This window comes from Trematomus bernacchii, unplaced genomic scaffold (assembly GCF_902827165.1).
Source record: "Trematomus bernacchii unplaced genomic scaffold, fTreBer1.1, whole genome shotgun sequence".
NCBI lineage: Eukaryota > Metazoa > Chordata > Actinopteri > Perciformes > Nototheniidae > Trematomus > Trematomus bernacchii.
Genome location: NW_022987797.1, coordinates 3,703,968 through 3,717,465, shown reverse-complemented (window position 1 = coordinate 3,717,465; position 13,498 = coordinate 3,703,968). Strand labels below are relative to the sequence as shown.

Here is a 13,498-nt window from a genome sequence, read left to right as displayed (position 1 = left end):
GCTACTGGGCGGTAGTCGTTGGGGCAGGTGATGATTGTCTTTTTGGGGACAGGAATGATGGTGGAGTGTTTAAGACATGTGGGGACTACAGACTGCAGCAGGGACCTGTTGAAGATGTCTGTGAACACCTCTGCCAGCTGAACTGCACACACCCTGAGAACACGGCCAGGGATGCCGTCAGGTCCAGGAGCCTTGTGTGGGTTAACCCTTTTAAAGGATTTACACACATCTGCCCTATTTAAAACAAAAGGGCAGTGTAGCTCCTGGTCCCTCTGTACCTCCACAGCCTGGCTGCTCTCAAAGCGTGCAAAAAAACTGTTTAGCTCATCTGGGAGAGATGCGCACGCAGACACTCCCGCAGCACCCCCCGCTGCTCCTTTGTAGTCAGTCATTGTCCTTAGTCCCGCCCACATATTCCTAGTGTTACAGCCTTTGAAGTCAGATTCCACCTTGTCTTTGTACTGTCTCTTTGCATTTTGAATTGCTCTCCGGAGATCATACCTAGACTTCCTGTACTCCTCCAAATCTCCCGCTGTGTGCGCGAGAGTGCGCGCTTTCAGTTTGCCGCGCACCTCACCGTTTACCCAGGGCTTTTGATTTGGGAATGTCCGTACAGAAACCTTCGGTACCACGTCATCGATGCATTTCCCAATGTAGCAGATGACAGTGTCCGTGTGTGTGTTGATGTTATTGTCCTCAAACACACTCCAATCCGTGGATGCAAAGCAATCCTGCAGTGCTGAATCTGACTCCTCGCTCCATCGTTGTACTGTCCTTGTTATCGGTCTGTCCCTTTTAAGTTTCTGCTTGTAAGCAGGCAACAACAGTAGTGAGATATGGTCTGATTTGCCGAAGGGAGGGCGAGGGAGAGCCTTATATCCATTCCGGAAAGGGGAATAAACATGGTCCAGTATGTTTCCCCCGCGCGTCGGGAAGTTGATGTGTTGGTAATATTTTGGCAAAACCTTCTTCATGTTGGCGGTGTTGAAATCTCCGGCCACAACGAACGCCGCATCTGGCCGTGAAGTCTCGGTTTTATCAATAAACCCAAACAGCTGATCGAGTGCCGTGTTGTTGTCGGCGAGTGGCTGCGGCGGGATATACACTGCTGTTATCACAACAGATGTGAATTCCCTCGGCAGATGGAAGGCCCGACATGAGATCATGAGGTGCTCTAGCTGTGCGGAACAGTCCGATGAAATAATCTTCACATCTGAGCACCAGTTGTTATTAGTCATTACACACACACCGCCTCCCTTACTTTTCCCCGAGTTAGCAGTCCGGTCCTGACGAAAAATAGAGAATCCGTCAGGGACAATAGCGGAGTCCGGGATAGCGGGGTTGAGCCAAGTCTCAGTGAGAATTAACACGTTACAGTTCTTAATGTCCCGTTGAAAAGCAATCCGGCTTCTGAGTTCATCTAGCTTATTTTCAATGGATTGAACATTAGCCAGAAGAATACTCGGAAGAGGGGGCCGATTCTCTCGTTTTCTCAGTCTGACCAGCAACCCGGCCCGGCATCCCCGCTTTGTCTTCTTCTTGCGTCTCTCAGGTAGAACAGCAACAGGTAGCCATGGTGAATCTCCATTGTTTGTCGGAGGGTTAATATTGTCCACGAAGTTTCGCAATTGGAAAAGTTCCTCTCTGCTATATTGTATGGCAGAGTAGGTGCGGTCGGCTAGCATGTTGCGAACCATGTTAAAAGTAAAACGGCAAAAGTAAAAGAAATATGTACAAAATACGAAAATGGGCAAAGTTGGAGAGGAGCACAAAGACGATGCGGCCATCTTCACCGGCGCATCACTAGGTTCTGGCAATAAACTGGCAATAAACCTGTTTCTGATTTTGATTCTGATAAAGTGTGACATGTAAAACCTTTTATGCAATTGACAGTGATAAAAAGGGATTTGGTTTTCATTAATGGAGGAATAATTGTTGTAAATTAAAGAAATTAACTGTATTCTTTCATTTCATTTTATTAGAGGAAGTGTGCAAAAAGAAGTGGAAGACACTGAGGGATAGGTACAGGAAGGAGAAGCAGCAGGAGAAGGAGGCTAAAAGAAGCGGTGCAGGGTCTTCAGGGGGATACAAGCCCTGGCGTTTCGCGGCAATCATGAGTTTTTTAAACCCATTCATGATTGACCGCGAGACGTCCAGCAATGTCCCCCGGAAAACCCTGCCTCCATCCACCCTAGACGAGAGCCAGGAAAGCCAGCCAGGTGGCAGTCAGCCAGGTGGCAGTCAGCCAGGTGCCAGTCAGCCAGGTGCCAGTCAGCCAGGTGCCAGTCAGCCAGATGCCAGTCAGCCAGATGCCAGTCAGCCAGATGCCAGTCAGCCAGCAGAGGCAGGACAGACAGGACAGGATGCAAGGGGTTCGTTCCGGAGGAAAAGGGCAAAGGAGATGTCCTCCTTCGAACAGAATTTGCTGTCTGCCGTCGCTCCAATTCTGGCCATGCCATTGGTGGTGGAGGAGGATGAGGACATGTTATTTTTCAGAAGTCTCTTGCCCACCATGAGACTGATGTCGAGAGCAAAGAGGCTGCGAGTCAGATTTGCATTATACAAGGTAGTTTTAGAGGCAGACCAGGAGGAGGAGTAAATACTATTAAATACTGATACTGATCCACATTACACTTTTTTACACTCATCACACACTTCACTCACAACATTACATAAATAAAAGTTATTTAAAGTATGTTATGGCTATACTGTGTCTTGACTTGTTCATGTGGTTTGTCAGTTGCAACATACCAGAAGCTTCATGTATGTCGATATATAATGTGCGGTCTTCTGTAATTGTTCAAGTGAAAACCTGTTGTAATTATGAGTGGTTTATCACTAAAAACAGGACTGAAGGAAAAAGGTTGTTAGTCATATCATAATATCAATTCAAGAAACATGTTTATTAGGAATGTTTGATTTTAAAATGGCTCATTTGGAATATTTGCTTTTTAAAGAAAATATGGGTAGCTCTTAAAAGAGCTTTTGGTTTGGAGACAATGGTGACCCTACACCACATTCGCCTGCCATGGCACTGCACCCTCCTCATTGAAATAGGAGCTGAAGGTCTCCTGCAGTTGGATGGATCTGCGTTTGGCATTGTTGGAGCCCATCCTCGGTGCATCACACAGGGTTGGAGTATCTTCATCCGTGGACTCGACAAGAGGTGTGCGTGATCGCCTTCCTATCGTCTTCCTGCGGAGGAAGTTGTGCAACACACAGGTGGCCTTCACACACAACTCTGTTACCTCCGGGCTGGTGGTGATGACACGCCTGAACATTCTCCACTGGGATGAGAGGATGCCAAACGCACATTCAACCACCAACCTGGCCCTGCTGAGGCGGTAGTTGAACATCCTCCTTTCACGGGTGAGGTGACGTCCAGGGAATGGACGCAGCAGGTTGTCCAGCAGCGGAAAAGCCTCATCTCCTACAAACACATGGGGAAGAAGGCCCAGCTGCTCTGCTCCTGGGATGACGGTGTCAGGTGGTAGCTGCAGACTGCCATCTCTGAGGCTCTCTCCAAATGCAGAATTCCGCAGGCTCCCACTGTCGCTGCTCCTTCCAAAGCCTCCAACATCCACTACCCTGAAGAGGTACCGGGCATCCACGACAGCCAGCAGTACCAAGGAGTGGGTGGACTTGTAGTTGAAGTAGAGGGACCCAGAATTTGCCGGAGCCTGGATCACCACGTGCTTCCCATCAATGGCACCAACGCAATTCGGAAAGTTCCAGATCTCATGAAACTCAGCAGCGATGGCTCTCCAGTCCTCCGTCTGTGGTACCGGCATGGTCTCCTCAACCAGGGCGGTCCAGATGGCACCCGCAACCTCCTTGACGATGACAGCCACTGTTGCATGCCCGACCCGATAGCTGAATGCTATGGTCCTGTATGAATCACCAGTTGCCAGGTACCTGAGAAAAAAATATACACATGATTAAAAAAATATATGTCAGACCCCACACACATATACACACACGCATATCCCCCCCACACACACAGGACACAGACACACACAGATCACATACACACACAGATCCCCCCCCACACACACACCACAGATCACAGACACACACAGATCCCCCCCCACACAGACACACACAGATCACAGACACACACAGATCACATACACACACAGATCCCCCCCACACAGACACACACAGATCACAGACACACACAGATCCCCCCCACACAGACACACACAGACCACATACACACACAGATCCCCCCCACACACAGACCACAGACACACACACACGCCATGTACACAGAGGAGCAATACTGTGTTAACCTAGCTATCTTAATTAATGTCATCCATCTGAACTAAATCACAGACTTCAGTCATCATTCATCCATGGCATGCATTCTCTCTTTCTATACAGAGTCAGATGAAAGAAGTACAAATACACAAAACGTACCGTAGGCAGATGGCGAGTCGCTCGGCGGGTCCGATAGACACACGCATATTGGTGTCCACCTTTGTGATCAGTGGACCCACTTTTCCGAGCAACTCGTCGAACACGTTTTTGCTCATCCGAAAATACTGGTGGAACAGGTGGTCATCCAGACGGAGCTCTTGGACCAGACAGTGGTATTCCCCCCGTTGCTGACGTTTTCGGAGTATTGGATGTACCCAAAAGCGATGCACTCTAGGCCTCCTGCGAGACATTGCATACACTAAATTCACCCTTGCTACTACACGTTCTACCCTTACTACAAAACCGGCATCCATTTTGGCAAGAGTGGAGAAGAACCGGGCTTTTTTGCTTTGTATATCGGGGGCGGGAGATTCGGGGGCGGGAGATTCATGTGATTGGTTGATCGCAAAAAGATCCCCAAGCTTCAGATACGCCCACCTCCAAGATTTTTTTAACGCTGCCGTGGAGACGGCCCGTAACTGTTATCTCAGGTTAATCTCGCCCCCCTCCGACGTAAGCGGTTCTTGCTTCTACACGGACAACTTTTTGGTGCTCGAAACGAACCGGATTCCGGAGCTTAGAGGCTGCTCCGCTGCGGTGTGAACAGGAAAACCCGGTGCTTTTCAAGCACCAGCACCGAACCGGCCCCGAAACACCGTTGGTGTGAATGGGGTATGAGAGTTAGACCTAACACACTTAGCTATTTTATCTACCTCTGGAACAAGCTAAATTAGTTATAAATATATTTATTCTTCACTGTCGGGTCACTCATTACTGGATCAGCGAGCTGCATGAGATACTGACAGGCTGCCTGTCAGGAGAGAGAGAGAGGGGGAGAGAGAGAGAGGGGGGAGAGAGGAAAATATTTCTCCCGTGTTATTATCCAAAGTTAATGTAAACTTGAATAATGTACTTCATTTGAATGCAATAATTATGTTTGTGGAAGCGCCAGGGAATGAGCCCCATTAACTGAGTTTTAAACATCACTTTAAATGGAAGATCCCCATAGGACCCGCCCACTCGATCGGATCGGCCCCAAAATTGGCGATCGGAGCATCCCTAATGTAAGTTGCGCTGACAGGTCCACACACTGCTTCCCCGCAGCGAGGCTCCCCCCGCCCTCTTGTTGACAGATCACGAGCGTCGAGCTCCTCACAAATCGTAAATAATCTACAAAATGGAGGAGACCGATCTGATCGGAGCAACTGTGACAAATAATCTGAAACCGGCATGGACAATGACTACGTTTTAAAAATGCGCCTATCCAGAAAAGCCTGGTTTGGACACTTTACGGGCAGAAGAAACATTTCTATTAAAGAAATAATTATACATTTCTGTCTTGTTATGCCTATAATAGCTACTAACTTGAATTTTTATTCAAATTAATTAATCAATTATTTTTTATATTTTATTGTAATGTAGAGACAAGGCTTTTAGTGACAATCATGTATTGCGTTACAATTATATGTAAAAAAAAAAAAAAAGTCTAAATATGATATTTGGCCTCAAATCATCTGAGGCCTGGCGTCCCCCCTGCGATCTTTGGCGCCCCCCCAAGTTACTGTACACTTTTGAATAATGTAGTTAATCTACTATAATTAGTTTGTTTAATATAGAGTCGTTAAAGCTCAATAAATAACAAAGACCTTTGACCAGCACTTTTCTCATTTTGTCCGGAAGATTTAAACTTTAACCGAAATGTTGACTGGCAAAAAAAAAATTCTAACGGAAACTCTGGTGTGTGTGTGTGTGTGTGTGTTTTCAGGGTTTATTACAGAAGCAGAGGGAGCTGGAGACTGATCTGAATCCTCTCCTGAAGCGCCATGACAAAGAGCAGCTGCCACCCTCGTCAACGCACCGCATGTGACCTTTCACCCCTGCTCCGTGTGTGTGTGTGTGTGTGTTCCTGAGTCAGGATAAAGAAGAGACTCTACAGTGTTTGAACCGGTCGTCATGGAGAACCTTTGACAGAATCAGGAGCTCGTCCATCACTTTGAAACTGGATGTGCCACAAAGTGGAGTTTACTACACTAAAGTGCATCAGAGTGAATGTAAAATGTAGTTTTTAATGCACTTTCCATGAATGAGACTAACAAACAGGTGTGGAGCTCAACGTTTATTAAAAATCATGAAATCATTTTTTTTTTGTTTCTTCGGCTTCTTGCTGGCAAGGAGCTTTGTTACCCTATGCTTCTGTGTTTTGTGGGTTTAAAGGTCCCATGTCATGCTTCTCCGGTTATTACCCGTCCCCTTGTGTGTTATGAAGGTTTCTATGCATGTAAACGGTCTGCAGAGTCACAAACCCTCAAAGTACACCCTGTAGCGAGTAAAACTCTAACACAGAAAATACCTGTCTATGCTGCTCCAAAACGCCTCGTTGGAGATTTTTTTTTTTCCATTGTTTTCTTCCTGGGTATGGTGACGTGCCCATACCCAAATGGACCAATCCGTGGAGCTCCACACACACACACACACACACACACACACACGCACACTTACACTGTAGGGTGTAAGGGGTGCGGGGGGGGATGCTGGTGCTGCAGCCCCCTCAGCACCCCCCCCCCCCTTCCATTCGGCTCCTCGCAGCAGCGAACTGACCAATCAGAGCACACTGGGCTCACAGGGAGGGGGGGGGCAGGAGCTCCAACAAGCCGTGTAGGACAGAGAGTGAATACACATACTATACAGAGATGCTGTATGAGAAACCAATGTGAGTTTGGAACATTGCACAATGTAAATCTATTCTAGTAGACCTCAACAATGGAATTATGATCAGTAGAAATGGCCATGACATGGGACCTTTAATGTGCTTTTTTATTTATTGCAAATGTAATAAAACGATGTAAAGTGTTACGAGAACCTTACATTTCTTTCTAGACTTTTTTTTGTCGTGTTTTATTTTGCCAACCACCTGACCAATGAATTTCAACAAGGCTCTTACGTGAGAATTTCATGTGGTAGAGATTGTTCTTATTATATTTCACTGGACACAATATCAAATGTAATGCTGTCAGATTCCAATCAGACATAATTTATAATTTTTGTCAACGTTCCGATACATATTTTCTTAAAGGTGCCCACTTTGCCCTTAAACGATCATTCTGTTAGTCAGCAGGATAGATATATATAACCTGTGTTGTTTTCTACAATAAATTGGGTTTTTACTACCCTCTATTCAGCTTCTAAAAGTAAGATAAGAGTACTACATAGTTTAAGCATATTTTGGTGAAGGATCTGAAAACTAGATAAATATAACTTGGGATTATATTCATTGTTCTGTGCATCGTCATTTAATAATAAGCATGTACTTACCATGTTAGCTGAGACCTGGACACACGAGGAGCACTGAGTTTACATCGACAAAAAACTGGAAATGAACTACTGAAATAGCAAACGGGAACAGAAAAGGAGTAAGGTCTCCCTTGAAAAAGAGATCGTTGATCTCAATGGGATTTTTTTCACCTGGTTAAATAAAGGCTACAAACAAACAACTTACTGTGACCTGATGAAACCAACAAAATGTATACCATACCATATTCTGTAAAGGGCCCCTATTATGCAAATGTACAGGCTCATATTTGTATTTTGTGCCTCTACTGTGACATGTCTCCATGCTTTAATGTTCAAAAAGCTCTCTCATACTGCCTGTGCTGCAGCACCTCTTTTCACCCTCTGTCTGAAACCAGAGCCCAGTCTGCTCTGATTAGTTAGCTGGCCGGCTCTGTTGTGATTGGTCAACGTCTTAGATGTCCAACCCTTCCCCCATCACGTACAATGTGTTGGAACGCTAGCCAATAGAAGCAAAAGTGTTATGTATGATGTCATGTTACGGAAGTAAACAATCAAGGCGTTTCCAAGCCCCCAGGAAGTGCGCTGGCCATTGAAACAGATTTTTGGAATGGCCAAATGGCGTTACAGCCTCCGTGTCCATCCATTATATAATTTTGGCCCAAATAAAAAAATGTTCCCCCATTTAACATATATCAGGGTATCTTTTTTGTGTTAAATTCAGCACCCAGTGCGAACACTTTTACAGCCCTTATTTAAATCATTAGGCTTTAAAAGTTGTAAAATGTGCTAAAAGACGAATCCAGAGTTATTTTTCCTCTCCATTCCGAGAGCCCGAGATCGGAGGCGGGGCTTAAGGAAAAGGCATACTCTGTAAAGCCCTAGATGACCCGGGTACTTTCTGAATCTGTAGTCGCTCCATGTTGGTCACAACAGAGCAACTTTCATAGGAATGAACGGTGCCTTGCCTCCGACACTATCCAGTTCTCTTTATACAACCATGGGTGTTTCAGGCAGGGAAGAAGACAATAACAATACGGTCTTGTTACAAAAAAATTCAACAATAAAAACGAATTCATTGTAGAAGCTCTTATCTAAATTGAAAAACATTTTTTTTTTACATTTCACAAGTATTCTGGTTTCGTTTCTACAGAAGAGGTCAAAAACATCTCGTGGCAAACTCAATGTTTACAACTTTTAATACAAAAACAATATGTAAAAAAACATTTAAAAAATATTTTTAAGTTAAAACGAGTCCCATCCTACTGAACAAACAACAGCAACTAAACACAAACAGCTTGCAGGATGACAAACAAAACATTCGGTACAAAAGAAAATGTCCACTTGAAGACATGTCTGTCCTATTTCAGTCCTTCACAGGTGTTTTTTTTCTTCTTAAATAGTCTTCTTTCTTATAGTCAGGGTGCATCTCCCATGATGCAATAAGAAAAGGTAAGCAGGTCATGTTCCTTCGCTGTAGAAAACGTCCTTTTGTTGAGATGAATTAGTCGGTTTGCTGGAATAGAAAACTCGTGAAGCTGGTGGTGCGTTCAAGAAAGCTGGGAACTTGGATACAGCCAGTCTTTTAACATTCTAATCAATGCCCTTTCTTAGAGCAGAGTACAGAAAACAACAGTGAATATTTACTCGAAGCTTTTGAACTGATTCAATCTGAGACGATGTATTCAGTTTAAAAGCTGAATTTTACAAATGTACATTCAAGGTCAGAGATTAAATAAAAACATGGCATAGAAAATTGGCATTTGCTCACCTGTAATGTCTTTTTTTATCTCCTGCACATGTGTAAAGATGCAGGGGATTTCCATTAGTGGTTTTCTGACAGGTCAACAGGTAGAGGTTACAGTAAGGTAGTAAAGATTTTTATTCTGTTTTATAGCAGCTGATTTCTGCCGTGTCAACACAAACAACCACTTATTTTGGTCCACACTCTGCATACGTCACAAGGGTTTTTTACTGGCCTTAAATCAACTTTCTATGACGACATTTTAAGTGCTTTTGCAGTTCATTTTTGGAGATGGGAAGGTCGGTCATATTCTGAGAAAAAAATCTGAATTTCCAAGAGTAAAGTTGTTAATTTACAAGAAAATCATTAGAGAAAAACGTTTAATTATGCGAGAAGTCAGACACTTGTAAGAAACAACTCAAATGTAATGCTTTGATTTTGTATGATAGGTACTTACTTAAATGGAAGACAATGCTCCCTGTTAAAGTACATGTGATTTGTCACTGAACACCACATTTTTGTATTCTACGCTAAAGGGCGCGTCCGTTTGTGTTAGCGATTTCTGCCAACCTTACCTGGTAGTATCTCCACCAAATAAAAGCAGAAGTGCATACTAAATAAAGACAAGTCAGTATTTTCGACCTTCCTCCTGTTATCATGTTTCTGAACTTGAGTGACTAAAACATCCAGATTCTTGGACACCGTGATCAGTACCATGACGGTTTCATGATCAGGCATTATGAATAATAAAACTTGGAGCGGCATGCAGAGTGTGGTCACTTCTTTCTTCAGCCTGGCACCTGTCTGTATTCAGGGTGTGCATTTCCCTATCCTCTGTTAACAGACTGGTAGTGTTTGGATTTTTGATAGGGAGCAGGTGTGTGAACGTTACGAGCGTAACGTCAGTCAAATCGTCTCTCTACATCCCGTTGAAGCCTCCTCCTCTGTGGCCCCCCCTGAACCTGCTGCTGCCCGGTACTTCAGGATTGTGGAACCCCCCGAGCAGTGGAAGGCCCGTTAAGTCCCCGCTGACTTGTTGGAAGCGCCAGTACAGGGCAGCAGCACCTGGACCCAGGCCTCCTGGCCAGGCAGGCATGTGCCCTAGGAGGCCACCTCTCGGTGTAGTCAGGGGCCCTGGCATGGGGGTGAAAGGCTGGTTGGGGAATCGAGGCAGGTTGGGGGGCTGCAGGATGCTGAAGCCCCCTTGCTGCTGCTGCTGGCTGTGCAGTGGTGGCTGTAGGAATGGTGGAGTCAGATGGAGCGGCAGGTTGTTCAGTTGCTGCAGACGTTGAAGGGGCAGCTGGATCTGTTGTAGACGGGGCAGAGCAGGAGTTGGGATGGGTTAGCCGGTGCTGATGGTTTTTCTCTTTTAAAGGGGCAAAGATTAGCATTAGCATGGAGAACTCTGGAATACAAGGGGCCTTGGATGAGAGGATGGAAGAGAACAAAATAGACAAGGCACTTTTCTTTTAGCAGACCAGGTGGTCTACTTGGCTTTATTCAGCAAAATAAAAATGTGCGTACAAAAAAATATATATACAGAGTAAAAAGTGTGACTTTGCTGTTCTTTGATTTAATAAGGTTTCCCTTTAAAAGAGTCTGGGACACAAAGCCAATGTCACCCTACCATTTGTAGTGTTACGTGCGCCCTGGACACTATTTGGCTTTGTGAATTCAACATGTTGAATTGGCCAAAAAGTGGACCCCCAAAAACCAGAGTCTGTTGGGAAGGGAACTCTCTAATTGTCTTTTCAGCTTAAGCAAGTCAGTGCACAAGAAGAGAAACTGAGGTAAGAAAAACAAAAAATGGGGACAGTCTCTTTTTGATTTCATCCTCAGGAGGCTCAGTCACTGGTACATTTTTATATATAAAGCCATGTTAGGGAAACTTCCATCCTACATCTGCTCCCTGATCTCACGGCGAATTGTAAGTGGCTACTGCCTGAGATCGCATGCTGTGGTTTTATTAAATGTGCCAACTGCTAGGACTGTCTTAGGGAAGATAGCATTTAGATGCGCAGCTCCACTGTCCTGGAATAGTCTGCAATTGAAATGGAAACTGAGCAATCTGGTGCCACTAAATGTTTTTAAAGCTCGGTTGGATGCTACTCAATCGGAAGCTGTTGGTACCTGTTCATGTGGATAGTTATGTAATTTGTAATCCCTGAAATGATACTGTATGATGTCCTTTTGTTGTTCTGTTTATGTTTTAATGTTTCATGTGGAACCTACTTGAGCAGGTCTCCCTTGAAAAAGAGGTCAATGATCTCAATGGGATACAACCTGGATAAATAAAGGTTTGAAATGAAATGAAATCCTCATCTCATCTGATCATTCTATATTTCATTATTTTCACATTGACATCTGCAAATCAAGTGAACCGGTGTAAAAATGGTTGGCAAACTGCTTTGTATTAATATCTGTTGCAAAACAAGGGCTTGGACATCTGCATTCTTGGCTGTTCTGGTTTCCCTTTATAAATGATAAATACTGTGTGCCACCGCCTGCGGGTAAGGAGTTATTTCCTCTCATGCCGATGCAGAACATATGTGCTAGATGGCCATTGGCCGTGGTCTTTGCAGTGTTGGGTGCGCAACTCGCATGAGGAAAAGGGGACTATTTTTGTTCAGTGTACAAAACACACCAAATGATAGGGCATGTTATCATATATACATGGTTACAAATACTGACTGAATTAATACATTGATTAATCGCTGAATATCAAATTGTCATTGGTTATGTAGTAAAACATTTACAAAAGCGAGGTGTCCATTTTTTAAAGAAAAGTTAATATTAGGTTTTTCCATCATGTGAGTCTTTAAAGTGTGGACTCCTTTTCCTGGCTCATGTAGGGAGCACCGGCATAATGCTCTCTTGCTCTGAGCTGTCTTCTAACACCGTCTCTTCTTTCACATTCTGCCCTGGGGGTCCCTTCCTCACTTGGGGTGTGATCCTTGCAATTGGTGTAGAGGTGTGTTGTGGAGACACAGCAAGGATACAGATCCTGGCCCCGTCCTGGGACTGGACCTCGCACCATGGGCCTTCTTTGTGGTCATAACAGGTCACTCCAGAGGCCAACCTATTTGGACCTTTTCCATGTGGCGGTGCCATGCTGGTAAAGACAACCATACTGTTAGCTTTGAGTTCCAAATACTGGTTGCCCGGCTTGAGGAATGGGGGGAATTCTGGTGTCCATCCCGGTCTGGCGTAGGTGATTTTCTTCCAAACCATGGGATTTGAAAGCTCCTTATAGCTGTATTTTTTTCCTGTGTGGCTGTAGAGCTGCAAGCTCTGGCTCAGCCTTTGTGAGCAGAAGGGGATGTCTTCTGGCAGTGCACTCGGCCAGTCCGGGCTGAGCAGGAGGGGGGAGCTTTCAGCATGGCCGTGCTGAACAGGGGGGGAGGGCCTATAGCGGGACCTAGTACGAGGCTTTCGCTTGGGCTTTTCGCTGGGTCTTGCTGAACAGGAGTGGGGGAACTTCTTGGAAAACTCCATCCCAACTGTGACAATGGCGCAGTTGCTTGTGTTTCCAGATTGTGTAAAATCCATTTCCTTCTGGGAACATGTGGTAGAAGATGCCTGGGTTGTGTCATGGTCAAGCCCGTCTTCCCCTCGAGTTATGGCCTAAGGGTAAGGCAGCAAATTAGTGATCTGTGTAAACCAATCTCCTGTTCTACTGCTTTGAAAGCATTCTGCTTCCCAGTAGTGTACCCATTATGATTGGCATGACTTTTGGCAATGCTACTAGGCCAAGGGCTGTCCCATTTTGGCACAGGTACAACTCCCCGGTTGAAGGGTATCTCTCAGTGTCCTCAAGTACTCTGGTGGAGAGAAAGCTGCAGTGGGGCTTTTAGAGGAAACTATTGAGGAGTATAGAGTTTGATCCTCATCACCTTCAAAGGCCATCTGTTGTTGGTCTTTGGCTTATCCCTGCTCCACTTCCTGCATGAGATTGTTAAAGGTTGGGTAGGTTAGTCGTGAGGGGCTGGATCCTAAGGTGACTGTTCTTGCAGATTGTTTGTTTTTGTTGGGGACGGAGTAAAGCCC

The 13,498-nt window shown here is 45.0% G+C and overlaps 3 protein-coding genes across 3 annotated transcripts in view; 1 reads left to right on the top strand and 2 right to left on the bottom strand.

The window, feature by feature from the left end:
• ccdc66 (coiled-coil domain containing 66) overlaps nucleotides 1–6,726 on the top strand; it is a 55,546-nt gene extending 48,820 nt beyond the window's left edge. The window contains 1 exon segment of the mRNA XM_034149876.1: nucleotides 6,185–6,726. Within this exon segment, the coding sequence (XP_034005767.1) occupies nucleotides 6,185–6,286 (102 nt within the window). The 3' untranslated portion in view covers nucleotides 6,287–6,726.
• LOC117497853 (protein ANTAGONIST OF LIKE HETEROCHROMATIN PROTEIN 1-like) lies at nucleotides 2,292–4,720 on the bottom strand. The gene is made up of 2 exons (XM_034149875.1): nucleotides 4,420–4,720; nucleotides 2,292–3,915 (listed from the first exon to the last, which is right to left on the bottom strand). Exons 1-2 carry the CDS (start codon nucleotides 4,668–4,670, stop codon nucleotides 3,009–3,011), a joined length of 1,158 nt encoding a protein of 385 aa, XP_034005766.1. The 5' UTR covers nucleotides 4,671–4,720; the 3' UTR covers nucleotides 2,292–3,008.
• A 4,949-nt stretch (nucleotides 6,727–11,675) lies between the features above and the next one.
• Nucleotides 11,676–13,498, bottom strand: part of tasora (transcription activation suppressor a) — a 64,408-nt gene continuing 62,585 nt past the window's right edge. The window contains 1 exon segment of the mRNA XM_034149904.1: nucleotides 11,676–13,075. Coding sequence (XP_034005795.1) covers nucleotides 12,296–13,075 — 780 coding nt within the window. The 3' untranslated portion in view covers nucleotides 11,676–12,295.